General features: G+C 39.5%; 1 protein-coding gene across 1 annotated transcript; it reads left to right on the top strand.

The window, feature by feature from the left end:
• The first annotated feature begins 6,536 nt into the window (after positions 1-6,536).
• On the top strand, positions 6,537-8,816 carry LOC115806458 (immune-associated nucleotide-binding protein 12-like). Its single transcript, XM_030767159.1, has 2 exons — positions 6,537-6,562; positions 7,229-8,816. The coding sequence occupies exons 1-2, from the start codon at positions 6,537-6,539 to the stop codon at positions 8,814-8,816; spliced, it is 1,614 nt and encodes a 537-aa protein (XP_030623019.1).
• Positions 8,817-13,718: the final 4,902 nt, after the last annotated feature.

The following is a 13,718-nucleotide window of genomic DNA, read 5'->3' as shown; positions in this document are numbered from 1 at the left end:
AGCACAGTCTTCTAAAGCAGGTAACATGTTTCGTAAATGATAATAAACTATGTTCTTTATTTATGATATATCAAAGGGAAGGTAGTTTTACAAATATTAGTTAAATGTCAAAAAAAGAGAAAGAAAAGATCTTTGTTAAATATTTGAGGTGTGCAATTAATTATACAAGTAATTAAGGTGGAGAGGTTACACATATTCAGTTACATTTTGATTTTTGAATAAATGTGTAAAGTCCATTTAGGTCTTATTTTGAGTTGGTGAAAGAATCCATTTTAAAAATCGACTGTTTCTGTGATTAGGGCCCCAAGCACTGAAGGTGCTGCGCCTCCGGTGTCCACCGGGGGCACATGCACCTGAGGTGCAAGGCTCTATTGTTTTCATAAGGATTACTATTCTTTGTCTTCAAGACTTGGCCATTTTTGGGGTGGTTCCCATGGGTGAAAACTCATGAAATTCAGCACACACATCAGTGCTTGTGACAGTTACCCAAGCACAGAGGCTTGGCCCTGGGTGTGGCCCGGGGACTCCATAGCGCCCCCATATGGCATTGAGTCTTGTGACCGGCATGTAGTTTCACCTACACACACCAAATTTTGTATGTGGACCTCCCCAAGAAGAACAAATTTGCAGTTACATTGTATTAGCCATCCCCAACAGGAAGTGAGTTATTTTGGATTTTGGGCCTTTTGACACGTGTTTCATTTGGACTTTCTCCTCCTAGACGGTTCATCGGATTCATGTCAGATTTGCTATATACGATGTCAAGATGTAGTAGACTTTAAATTGCAGAGGGATTTTTGATATCTTACAAGGTGTTGAAATGGCAAAACAATGAATATATATGTCTCGCCACACAATCAGGAATGCATCATAAATTCTCCTTGCATTGCTTGATGCGGCTGAAACTTCACAGGTTATTGGTTATGATGGTTATGATGATATCCACATGCCCAGAGTGACACCCTGGTATAGCGCCACCATCTGGCAACAGAGAGAGTGGCTTTTTCACCTATCATGGCTATAGTGCTCCTAGGCAGTTCATCGAATTCATTTTCAGATTTGTTGTACATGAAGACATGGATGTCTTTATTTTATACTATGAAGGGATTTTTGATATATTGAACAGTGTAGCCACGGGGAAAGGATGAATTTGGGTACCTATGAACACATTTTTGGGCTGTTTCACCAGTCTGATGAGTGACAGAATGTTTAACCAATCAAATTATGAGTTATAACATGGGGATTGTATTGAGGTGCTATATCATGACGTACCCCTTAAGACACATTCAGACCAAAGGAGTGGCTATATTTGTTTTATGTGTGTTGAGCACGTTAGCTGTATTGCTATTTAACCAATGTCGAGAGGCATTTTGCACGCTTAGTAAAAAACTTTTAATTGTGGTGTTGTGTTACTTTGATGATGAAATCAGGGATAACTGCGGACGAGCTATCCCAGTATGAAAATTTTAGACAAGTCGTATGCAAACTCAGCCTCAAATCACGGTGTTGTGAACTCATCCATGTCAGAAGGCATTTCGCATGCTTACTAAGAAATGAGCTCCGAGTGGCCTTTTAAGAGAAGCAGACATTGTACTTTGTTACCGTGGTTAATTGTGGTGTTGTGTTAATTTTGTGATTGGGTTGCAGGTTGACGAGCTGTCAAAATATTGTACGTGGCGCAGAGAAATTCCACTTCAAGCCATGGAATTAGCTCCACCAATGCATTTCACTATACATTTAAGCCTGTGCATTTACGCCTGTGTGTGCACAAAGGAAATGTTATGGTTAATCCAAAAAAAGCCTGCCTGTTTGTGGTACTACTTTTGGCAGATTGCTTGTTTTATGTAAAATTTATTCAGTTGATAAGCCTGAATCTTTTTAGCTGTCGCTATGACCCTGTAGCCTGATATCATGATCCACAGCACTCGTAGATTTAATCTCAACATATTTCAATACAAAACACCGCTGTTTCAAATGAACACTATGTATGGATGTTTAATTACAATCAGATTCAGAATGGATGATTATTAAAGCTAATTTATTGGAAGGAACAATTAGCATGTTATGCAGCCCACGGTGTGCTAGTAGGCTATTTATTGAAACATAGGCTGAGAGACACTGGAGAAAAAGAACAAGTCAAAGAAGTGGGTCAGAACTTTGAAAGCTTTTTTGTTGTTCAGCCTTGGAACAGCCTTCTCTAGACATGACACACACCCAGGTTTGACCATGCAGTCTTCCCATCACCTCTCTAGTTAAATAGTAACACACATACAAGCAGGCATACTTACACGATATACACAACATGTAGTGGGGTATTGGGTTAGGGGAACGGTCTGAACTAGATTAGTTGGTGCATTACCCTGAACCACAAGCTTTGATCTGTTTAGATAGGTGCTAGTCGGGTGCCCCGCATTTCTTCTCCTAACGCTAGCCAAACACAAGGCCGACCTGAGCATTGGGAGGAGTATTCCAAAACAGTCAAATGTTTTTTAACCCCAACAACAACTCCAACACTACTAAGGTGGTAGAGAGAACGCAGGTAAGCTTACTCTGGGTCATGATAGTCAGGTCTTTATCTTCTCTGGCAAGGAGAAACTAATTGTCTCCAACTCTGGAAGCAAGACGTGAGAAATTAAAGATGTGAAAAGTCAGTTAATTTTGGGCACTGACCGTTTTGATCTTGATAGTCGTCGGGGCAATCACAAAGCTGTGCACAAATCATGGGCTGGGAGGCACTGTCTTCGTATTCTACACTGGTTTGCATCAGGCATTTCTCCCCTTGTCTGGACTGTTTAACAGTGCAACAAATCTTACTCCATAGAAACAAACAGCAATTTTAATATCTACATTTACACCTGACTATATCACTTGTGCCCAAAAGTTGATCAAACTACAGAAAAAAAATGAATACAAATATAGCTGCAAGCAGCGATGTGGGGGCCAAGCAGCCCAGCAGGGCAGAGTCACCATGGCAACTTGATCTGATCATGTTAAAAGCCTGGCTGGAAGCACTGATGACAATTTTTATGACATTTGACCTGACACAAAAATCATTTTTGCTGAGAGAAACACACAGACACTTATGAAGTTAAAAGTAATTTTTGCTTATTGCAGCGCCCCCCAGTTGTCAAAAGACAACTTTTTTTTGCACATCCTCAGGAGGGTGTCCTGAGCCCACATACCAAGTTTGGTGCTAGACCAGGGGTCGGCAACCTTTAACACCCAAAGAGCCATTTGGACCCGGTTTCCACGGAAAAGAAACACTGGGAGCCGCAAATACTTTTTGACATCTAAAATGAAGATAACACTGTATATATTGTTTTTTCTTGCCTTTACACTTTGTATAATCAACTATAGTGTGTTGCTTATGAAATCCATGAAGTGCTACAGAGAAAATTTTATTTTATTTATGTAATGAACACATTTTGAACATTTTGAATTCTTAAAAAAATAACAAAAAAAAAAAAGCAACACGCCGAGTTGAAGGTCTCTTTCAAATGAATTAAAAAGCTGAACTTAAATTATCCATGTAGCAAACAAAAGCAAAAAAATGCCATGAGCCGTCATCCTTATATTGCCTTTGGGCTTTGGAGCGTGTAGCGGAGCCTTGAGCTGAATTTAAAAAATAAATTGGGAAAAAAAAGCACTATGTCACTAAACAATGAAAAATAAATATTTGCAAAATATCTGCATAAATATTTATTTTACCTGGTTAATGGGAATTCTGCTCCTGAACCTCTGCACACAGCGTCTGCAAATCGGGGCTGTACGAAGTCACTTTCACCTTTACGCAGGACTGTAAGCTGTCATCTGTGAGGCGTGAGCGGTGTTTGTTTTTAACGTAGTTCATGGTGGAGAATAGCTGCTCACATACATATGTGGATCCGAAGATCGACAGGACTCCAAATGCATATTTCTCCCTGTTTATGTAGGTGTCGGGGATGGCATTCCATGTTTCAAACACGAGTTTGTCCGGTCTTGTTAGGTTCTCAATATCACTCCATTTGTGATTCTGAACAAGAGTGGCCTTCTGACGGGCAACATCTTCAAGATCCTCTGTCAAGCGTTTGAATTTGGACACCCACATGTCTTTGTCAGCTATGTCAGCCAGCAAATGTTCTATTTTCTTCAGATATTTTTCTTTTCTTACATTTCTCCATACTTGGCCTACCTGGGGTTGAAAGTCTCGATAAATGGACGGCATTTTGGCGGGTATACCGGCTTCCGCGAGTGTGACGCTTATTTTAAGTAACGAAAAATAATAAAATATCATTTTATTTTAATATTTCAAGATCACAGTAATCTTCCAATTTAGAGCTAAAATTTTAAAAAAGAACTAACACAGATAAAATACACTTCAATTAGATACTTATTATTTATTTTCCCAAGCCACGCGGAGCCGCAGTATAGGGATGAAAGAGCCGCATGCGGCTCCGGAGCCGCAGGTTGCCGACCCCTGTGCTAGAACATCAAAGCATTCCTGAGATATGCCCTCACTTCCTGTGTGATGGCTTCGCTGTAATGGGTGTAATGCTCTCACCAATTGAAAAGCCAACAAATAACTTTTGTGAGGTTTGGTCTGTGCCAATTTTGGGGAGATTGGAACAAACTTTGTGGCCTGTGAAATTTTTTTTAAGTTTTCCATGAAATGCAATATGGCGGCCGCAACAATTAGGTTGACATGTCGCCATGCGTCTACCTTGTGACCAACCACAGTATCACCAGCCCTGTGAATCAGTTTTTTCAGGCAAATACATCAACAGTTATTAGCCAAAAGACATTTTTGCTCGTTGCAGTGCCCCCAGTGGTCAAATGACAGAGTTTTTTGTGCTTCCTCAGAATGTGGCCCCAATTCCATATATCAAGTCTGGTTTTGATACATCAAACCGTGGCTGAGTTATGACCTCACTTCCTTATTTGCAACTTTGCTGTCAAATACGATTACAGAACAGGAAATGGCAACATGTCCAGATCTCAGGATCAAAAAAGGCATACTTCATTTAGACCAAGAATATGGAGACTAACGAGCAAAAACATGTGGGGGTTTTTTTTTTTTTTTTTTTTTTTGCTATAGCGCCCCTGAGTGGTAAAATGGGGCAATTTTTCTGGACTCCCTTTTGGAGTCCTGAGTCAGTCCACCAAGTTTGGTGTCGATATGTCAAAGCATTGCTGAAATATGAGGTCAGTTCCTATTTGGTGCCTTTGCCACCGATTTCGTGGCTGTGACGGACAAACGCTTTCAAAAATCAAAACCCTATTGGATAACTTTTGTGCTGTTTGGTCTGAACATCGTCTGTGCCAAATTTGGTGAAGATTGGACAAAGTTTATCCGAGGAGTAGCTAAAATCACTTTTTGATAAAATTCAGTATGCCGGAGAATTCAATATGGTGGATAATGAACCCATGAGTGCGCTGAACTTGCTTTGACCCACGGAATCCAATGGTACCTCATTTTTGAAAATCGGATATACGGTTCAAAATTTATATGCATAAATCTACCTCAACTTTGACCTATTTGTGGTGCTAGAGTGATCAAGCTGCAGACATGAAACTTGGTGAGGAGAATCAGGGGACTGTCAGTGTGCCAAATTTCACAGCTTTTTACCATACGGTTCTAGGGGCTGTCATAGACACCCTAGCCAGAAGAAGAAGATGATGGAGAAAAGGTAGAAACACAATGGGTGCCTACACAGCTTCGCTGCTTGGCCCCTGATTATCCATGTACTTTTGCATGGGGGTGGTGGCACTGGGTTCTCTTCTTCCTGTCACGAGACAGATATCGTGAATCAGATTGCTATGCTGCTGCAAGAAAAAATCAGAATGCTGTACTCCATCAAATGGAAATCTGTATGAATAAATGCAGTCTATCTTCATCTGTTAGACAAAGTCTGTATGCCCAAAAATACACCAGGTTGCATCACTTAAGAACATGGATAACTGGTCACAATTTGAGTGTCAATATGAAAGAAAAGACAGAGCTGTTTTTTAATGTAAATTTTTATAATATGAACCGATTGCAGTCATAATATACTGTTGTGCTCCTCAGGATTGTATTAATGAATATTTCTTCTTTTTTTTCTTTTTCTCTTTGCCATTGGGTTCATTTTGCAAGATCCTTAATCTGGCAAATTTGGTGTTCCTCCAAACCAGGAAGGAATAATGGAAGATTCACAGCCATCATCTACTGGGTTAGAGTCCATACCTAACATTATTACTCTCATTCCATTTTTAAAAAGATTATGGAAAACTGATTCAAATGTGTTAAATGTTTTTGTCACAAATCCTAATAGGAAGCTGGGTGTATGCACTGAACAAGTTTATTAAGTCACAATTTGAAATATAAAACAAGACAGACAGAGTTTGATACAGGAAGATAGGCCTAGTGTAGACAAGGCAAGGAATTATAACTGGCAGAGTCAGAACAAAGGGAACATGGAACTAGGCAGCTTGGAATACTAACTGAACTGAGAGTAGACTTCACAAAGACACTGGGAAACACAAGAGATGTACATATATGGTAATGGCCCAGTGGCCTAATGGATAAGGCATCAGCCTCCGGATTGTGGGTTCAAGTCCAACCTGGGTCATAACAATGGCAGCCTTACACATAGGGCAGCCCATGGCTTAATGGTTAGAAGTTTGTGACTGAAAGGTCACTGGTTCGATTCCCAGGACCGACAGGCTAGGCACTTAACTCCCAACTGCCCCCCCAAGTGCAGGTTTGCCCATAACTCCCAACTGCCCACCTGTGCCTAGTGGTCCACTACTGGCATGTATGGATGTGTTGAATGCAGAGATAGAAATGGAGATGGACATATGGGGAGAAGGATGAGAAGAAAAGTTGTAAAACCGAAGGATGAGAAGAAAAGTTGTAAACCCATTCTGATGGTTGGAGAAACAGGAATAGGAAAGACTACTCTCATCAATACTCTGCATTCAACCCATCCAAATTCACTGCCTGCTGTTCACATTGTGTGTGTATAATCACAATGATTTAATCTTTAAAAAAATCTTTATATACACAGATGCAAACAAGGCACATAAACTGAAACAAGGTGTAAGCAGGGAAACAGAACACTGAGATATGACTGACCAACAAAAGGGACTGGAGAGGACAGATTCATAAAGATCAATTCTATTATCTGAAAGGTTACGAATCTTAATCTTCACGACCTGAACTTGATCAAGATACTGTATGTTCTCTCTCAATATCCCCTTTTATTTTTAGGGGTGAAGACCTATACAGGGCACACGATGATAAGGGCAGGTTGAATGAAATCATCAAGGACTGTCACAGTTTTGCTGGGCAGCAGTCACATTATTTGCTGAAAGCAAGAAAAATCAACCTCAATGAAGATGGAACATTGAGGAGATGGACATATGGGGAGAAGGATGAGAAGAAAAGTTGTAAAACCATTCTGATGGTTGGAGAAACAGGAACAGGAAAGACTACTCTCATCAATACTATAATCAATTACATTCTTGGTGTGAAGTTTGAGGACAAAGTGTGGTTTGAAATAACAAATGAAGAGGACGACAATCAGACCCATATGACTGTGTATGAGATCTATGTGAAGGAGGCCCCATTCTCTCTCATCATCATTGACACACCTGGATATGGAGACACTCGAGGTTTAAAGTATGACCAACAGATCGCTGAAAACTTATACATTTTGTGTAGATCTGTAGATGGGATCCATGAAATTGATGCTGTTGGTCTTGTGGTGAAGGCCTCTCAGAATCGACTCACTGATAGTCAAAAATACATTTTTGATGCTGTTCTGTCCTTGTTTGGTAAAGACATAGAGCAGAGCATTGTGATATTTGTTACACATTCAGATGGAGCATACCCTAAAAATCCCCTTGCTGCCACCAAAAAAGCCAAAGTACCATATGCACAAGAGAATAACACACCTGTTTATTTCTTGTTCAACAACTACAAAGGAGAGGCATTTCAGGCAGAATGTGAGGAAAGTGATGGTTCAGTTTACAGAACAGCATGGAATCTTGGGGTGGACAACATGAAGAAGTTTTTGGAACATCTGGAAAAAATGCAGCCAAAAAGCTTGAGGATGACGAAGGAAGTTCTGCGACAACGTAAGCAACTGGCAGCTTGCGTCCAGAATTTACAGGATCGCATCAAGATGATGGAACTGAAACAAACTGAACTTGAACAGACACAAGAAGCCCTGAATGATCACAAGAAAGAGATGGAGAGAAACCAAAACTTTGAGTATGAAGTAGATGAGGCTTACAAAGAGAAGGTTCCCATACAGCAAAGCTGGTGGCTTTCCTGGCTCTTGTACACAAAAGCAACCTGCTGTCCTGTGTGTGAGGAGAATTGTCACTACCCAGGATGCTGGTGGGTCAGAGATCTCTCATGGTGTAGTGTAATGAGTGGAAATCACTGCACTGTGTGTACTGGGAAATGTCATTACACCCAGCATGTCAAAGAGGAGAAGATATATGAACTGAGAACCAGGAGGGTGAAGAAAACTCATGAAGATGTAAAGATGAAGTACATGGAAGAAGAGGGGAAAGTGAAAGAGAAAGAGAGCCTAGTAAGTAGAATTCAGAGTGAGTTGAGGGAGGTAGAAAGTGAGAAAATCAGACTGGTGAAAGAAGCGTATCAGTGTGTAATGACTCTAGAGGAGACAGCAATGGAGTCCGACTCGTTTTCCACTCTTCGTCATCTTGACTTCCTTATTGAGAAGATGGAAGAAACTGGGGACAAAGTGAAAGCTCAGAAACTCCGTGACATAAAACAGAGAGCAGATAGTGAAAATGGAGGAGCACGGGCATATATCAGAGCCTAGTTTCGTTGGATGTAAAATTCATCTCATGATAAAAGATAAAATGTTAGTTGTATAGAATTCCATTCAACACAACTGAAATTCTCATGTGAACATTAACATAATAATCTATCATCCATTGTGACTATAAACACCATTTGAACTTTTTAACTACTAATTAGCCAGGCGTATGAGAGGTGACAAATTTATGAATTTGATGAATATCAACACATCTAGAGTTTTAATGAATAGCTATCACCATGTAATCGTCAGTTCATACTACTATATTATTTACTGGACATAAAACAGACATTGAAAAACAATCTGAAGTTGTTTTTTTTTTGTTTTTTTTAACATTTAACATGTTATGCGGATTTTTGAATTGAAGTGTAAGCTCAAATTAACTGTTAATGGGTGACTGGATTAGTTCTGAGTAACATCTCTAAGAGACCCTGATCCATCAAATCAAGTAGAGCTTTGGACGGGCTGGTACTGAAATATCAGCGGGATGAAGGAAAAATTTTTGGAAAGGAAAACAAAGTTTTGGGGGGGGGGGGGGGGGGGGGGGGGGGGGGGGGGGTTGCTTATATGTCTGCAGAATGGGGTCCTCCATCTGCTGGATGTGCAAATGAGAAAGCATTTCTTTTTTCCACCCATATACTTAAAAATTCAAATATTCAAATATTCAAATACTGAAATCATTTTTCATTTTTCTGTTACTTTCATTATGGATTAAAATGATTGAATAAACTGATAAATATTGCATTGATCAAACTGATTTTCTCATATCAGCATATACAGACTCCTGAGACAACATTACGATATGTTAAATAGAATTCACTTTAACCAGAACGACTAATATATATTTTCAGTGGATCTACAAAATGGAGTTTTGACGATCATCAAGACCATAGCCCTATGAGACAGGACTGCATGTTGACAAACAGTATAAGTCGATATTTCCTAAACCAGCTCCTGAGAACCCATAGTTCTGCATATTTTAGGTGTATCTCTGTTCTAAAACCCCTGATTTCACTCATTAGCTAATTATCAAACGCTTGATTGGCTGAATGAATTTTTTGGGCAGGGAGAGCTTTGGGCCACAAGGAGCAGGAATGGGAAACACTGATAAGGGACTTTTCTCGTCTGATCTGCACTGCCCTCTACTGTCGAAACAAGGAGCTGACACCCTTACCAAGGTTGGTGACTGTGTTCAGCTCGTGTGGACTGGTTAGTGCAGACAGTGCAATGTGTAGTAGGTGCTGCCACACAGTAAGAACAACTCAACAAATCTGCTTAAAATAAATATAGTTACTACAAATACAGATATGAAACCCTTTGGAATGGTTTCATTTTAATACCATACTTTATTTAAAAAGAAATCGCACCTTGCTCTAAACCAGGGGTGGGCTCCGGTTCCTGGAGGGCCATGGTCCTGCTGTTTTTCTTGTTGACCAACTAAATACAGACTCTGATTGGCTGAAGAGCATGCACACCTGTTTTCAAAGTGAAAATCAACAGGTAGCTAAGAAGTGAAAACAAAAACTGGCAGGACACCAGCCCTCCAGGACTGGATTTGCCCACCCCTGCTCTAAACCATGAAACTACAGCCACTTCCAAAGCTCTCAATACTCTACACTCTCATCCACTCCATCATTTAAACCAGGTAACTGTCTCTCTGTGCACTTCTGAGGCACTGGTTACAATGGATTAATAGCACGTGATGAGGTGGTTTTAATTTCAGCAGGGACCAGAGGAAACAACAAGCACAAACCCAATGTGGAAACCACAGCCTTGTCTCCAGGTATACACACACACTGCTCATAAATACACACGACAACTCACAGTGTGTTAGTTGTGCTGTGTGTAATCATTAAACAGTGAAATGTGTGATAATGTAATTCTCTATAAGTACACACGTTATGAGTAGGGATGTTATGATGCCTGTAAGTCAGGAGTAGAAGGCTGCGTTCAGGGTTCGACTTGAGATTTTGTAAATGTTATTTACATAAACACAAGTTAGTCCAAAGGAAACACAGGGATGTCCTCTCAACGTTCGTTCACGGTACAAGGTCTGTTTCACTCCACTAGATGGCAGAAATTAACCAAGGCCCAGTTCTTCCACTCTGAATAAGCTTTCAGTCTTATTTTCCCCTCGTCTTTGTCTATTCTTAATGTCTGCAGAAATGAGGAGAATGTGATGTTTTAGAGTTTTGAAATTGTACATTAGACCTGTAACTTTAACATTGTCACAAACCATCAGAGAACAAAAAATACAGAGTTTTAAAACATTACCCTTTGACCAGAGGAAAAAACTCACGGGCATTTTGGGTGGAGTGGTTACCATAAGGAAATACCCAGCATGCATAACACAGTTTGATAGGTAAGTAATGATGAACTAGCCTAAAATATACAAACTGTGTGTCAAACTGTGAGAGGAGAGACTGAGATGTGAAGAGAAGATGGCAGACATAAACAAGCTCATAAATCCACACGGTCAGCTCTCACTGACTGTTACACTGAACACGGCAGTCTTTTTACTCAGTCTCAGTCATGACAGACAATCACTGACTACACTTAAAAGGGCTGTTTCTGCAGTCATACTGACAATACACCGTCAGTATGTAATAACCGTGTTTCTATAACTGATAATAAACACGTTTCCATGGCTAGTGTGTAATAACAATGTAATATCCGGGTAGGTGATCAATACAGGGATACAATCAGAGACACTCTTGGGAGGGACTGTTTGATAAAAGTAACAGCACTCTTAGGACTCAAAAACCAACCAGGGCTCATCACCTCTACCAGAATGAAAATTATGTCTGTGACCTGAGTGAAGCCGTGAAATAAGACCCGGCTTGACCACACAATTAACCAGGAGCTGAAATATCACCTGTTGATTTAATTTGTTTTACATTGCACTAGAAATAACACAAGATGCGGAGGAAGGTGGTGGTTCTGCTCTGTATGTTAGTTATACAAGTTGTAAATTTGTGTCTTACCATTTACAGTGTTAGAGTTACCATTTACCATTTATCACCCCCACTCAGACTCAAGCGTTCTTAGATCGATTGATTTTGGGGGCTGCTGTCTGAGACCTCCACTGCTCACTTCAACATTCATCTTGACCATTCAAAGAATTCAGGTACAACGCAGTTCTTCAATTTCTTAGAGACATTTAAATTTTCACACGTTACAGGGCCTACTCATAAAAAATGCCACACCCTCGACCTAGTTATCTCAAAAGGTCTTAATGTTACAGAAAAGGACATTCTGGATGTTGCATTTTTGCATATTTTTAAAATGACCTGGGTCCCTAAACTGATCATTGATAGCCTTGCTCCCACCAAAACAGATTTCTGGAATGTCAGAAACTCCACGGAGAAATACGTGTTTGAAAGGAATGTTCTGATGACAGGTCCAAACACAACACACAGTCTGTCATATCAGACAAACAGAAAAACGTGGAACAGGGACTTACACGAGTTCATTCAGAATATATCAGACACTGGTGTCATTGGTGATGTTATGCTATTCAATGAAGTGAAACAATGTTTCACTGGGTAATGGAGCTACAGTGTTTCATCAACCGCAGTAATGCCACAGAGACTCTTAAAAAGCTGAAGCACCAGCAATGCACTGAATCAGGCACTAGAGGGAAGTGTTGCGCTAAAGTAATAAAAGAAAAATTGAGAGAAGAGAAGAGAAGAGAAGGGAAGAGAAGAGAAACAACAGAGTTTTCATCATTCATTGAGAAATGAGATTAAATTGTCACATGATACCTTTAATCTTGTCATTCTGTGCAGAAGTTATTTATTTATTTGTTTGTTTTGCTCTTTTACCATTAAATGAGATTCAGGCTCTTGCAGATTATGTTAAAACTGATGTAAACTTTTTTTTTCAACTGCACCTAAAATGTGTGTTTTATCCCCAAATAGACACCAACGTTCATTACAAATTGGCGTATAGTATGTTTCCATAGGGAAAGAACGTTTCATTTTATTGTCCTTGTGCTTTCCATGTATTTTCCTTTCCACCCCCCCCCCCCCCCACCCCCCAGGGAAAAAAACAGTACTGAAGCCACCAATGACTACATGTAAAAACAATAAAGCATATTACCAGTCTCAATGAATGTCTGAGTGATAACCTGGTGCCTTAATAGAATATTAATTTAATCAAACCATACTTTCATTCTCCAGTTAGAGTTTAAGAAAAAAACGTACAGTTTGGCAAATAACCAAATAACACGCACTAAACTTCCAGACACGTCTGCATTTACCAGTTACTGTGTTGTATAAGTTACATGTTGGCTGTTCCTCTTCACATAAACAAGGCTTTTTATAGAGATTTTACATATGAGAGAAATGCATAAAAATACAACCGAGGAAAAAAAACCCAAAAAAACAACGGTTTTCAAAAACACAAGAGCTGACTTTTCCCATTTCCAGTCTGTTTTTTTGCTTTTTTTAATAAAAGAGTTTTCTTTTAGTGCTGTTTTACGCTTCTTAAGGCATCATGCACAAAAAAAAAAAAAAAAAAAGCCATACAAAAGCGAATGTTCGTCCTAGCTAAAATAATCGGCAAAATCTTCCATACTCTCGTACGATGCAGATTAAAAATAGATTTCTATACAAATATGGCATAGCTGACAAGTCAGTGAATCCAAAAGCAGGTATTATGGCAAAACATGTCCTGCTCTCACAGTATATATCTCTCTCTGTAAACATGGCTTCAGCAAAAAAAAAAAAAAAGAAAGAAAAGAAAAAAGTATCAGAAAATTAACTCATGCTTCAACATTAAGGACAGTCATCAATAAGCATGCAAATACATCATAACATGATATTTACAATGCAAACTGCACACAGACCGGGTGATATTCTATAGAATTTTTTTTTTATGTTAATTATTAAGATTAACATCATA

This window comes from Chanos chanos, chromosome 3 (genome assembly GCF_902362185.1).
Source record: "Chanos chanos chromosome 3, fChaCha1.1, whole genome shotgun sequence".
Taxonomy (NCBI): domain Eukaryota; kingdom Metazoa; phylum Chordata; class Actinopteri; order Gonorynchiformes; family Chanidae; genus Chanos; species Chanos chanos.
Note: the sequence above shows the minus strand (reverse complement) of the source record. Positions and strands in the feature narration are given on the sequence as shown.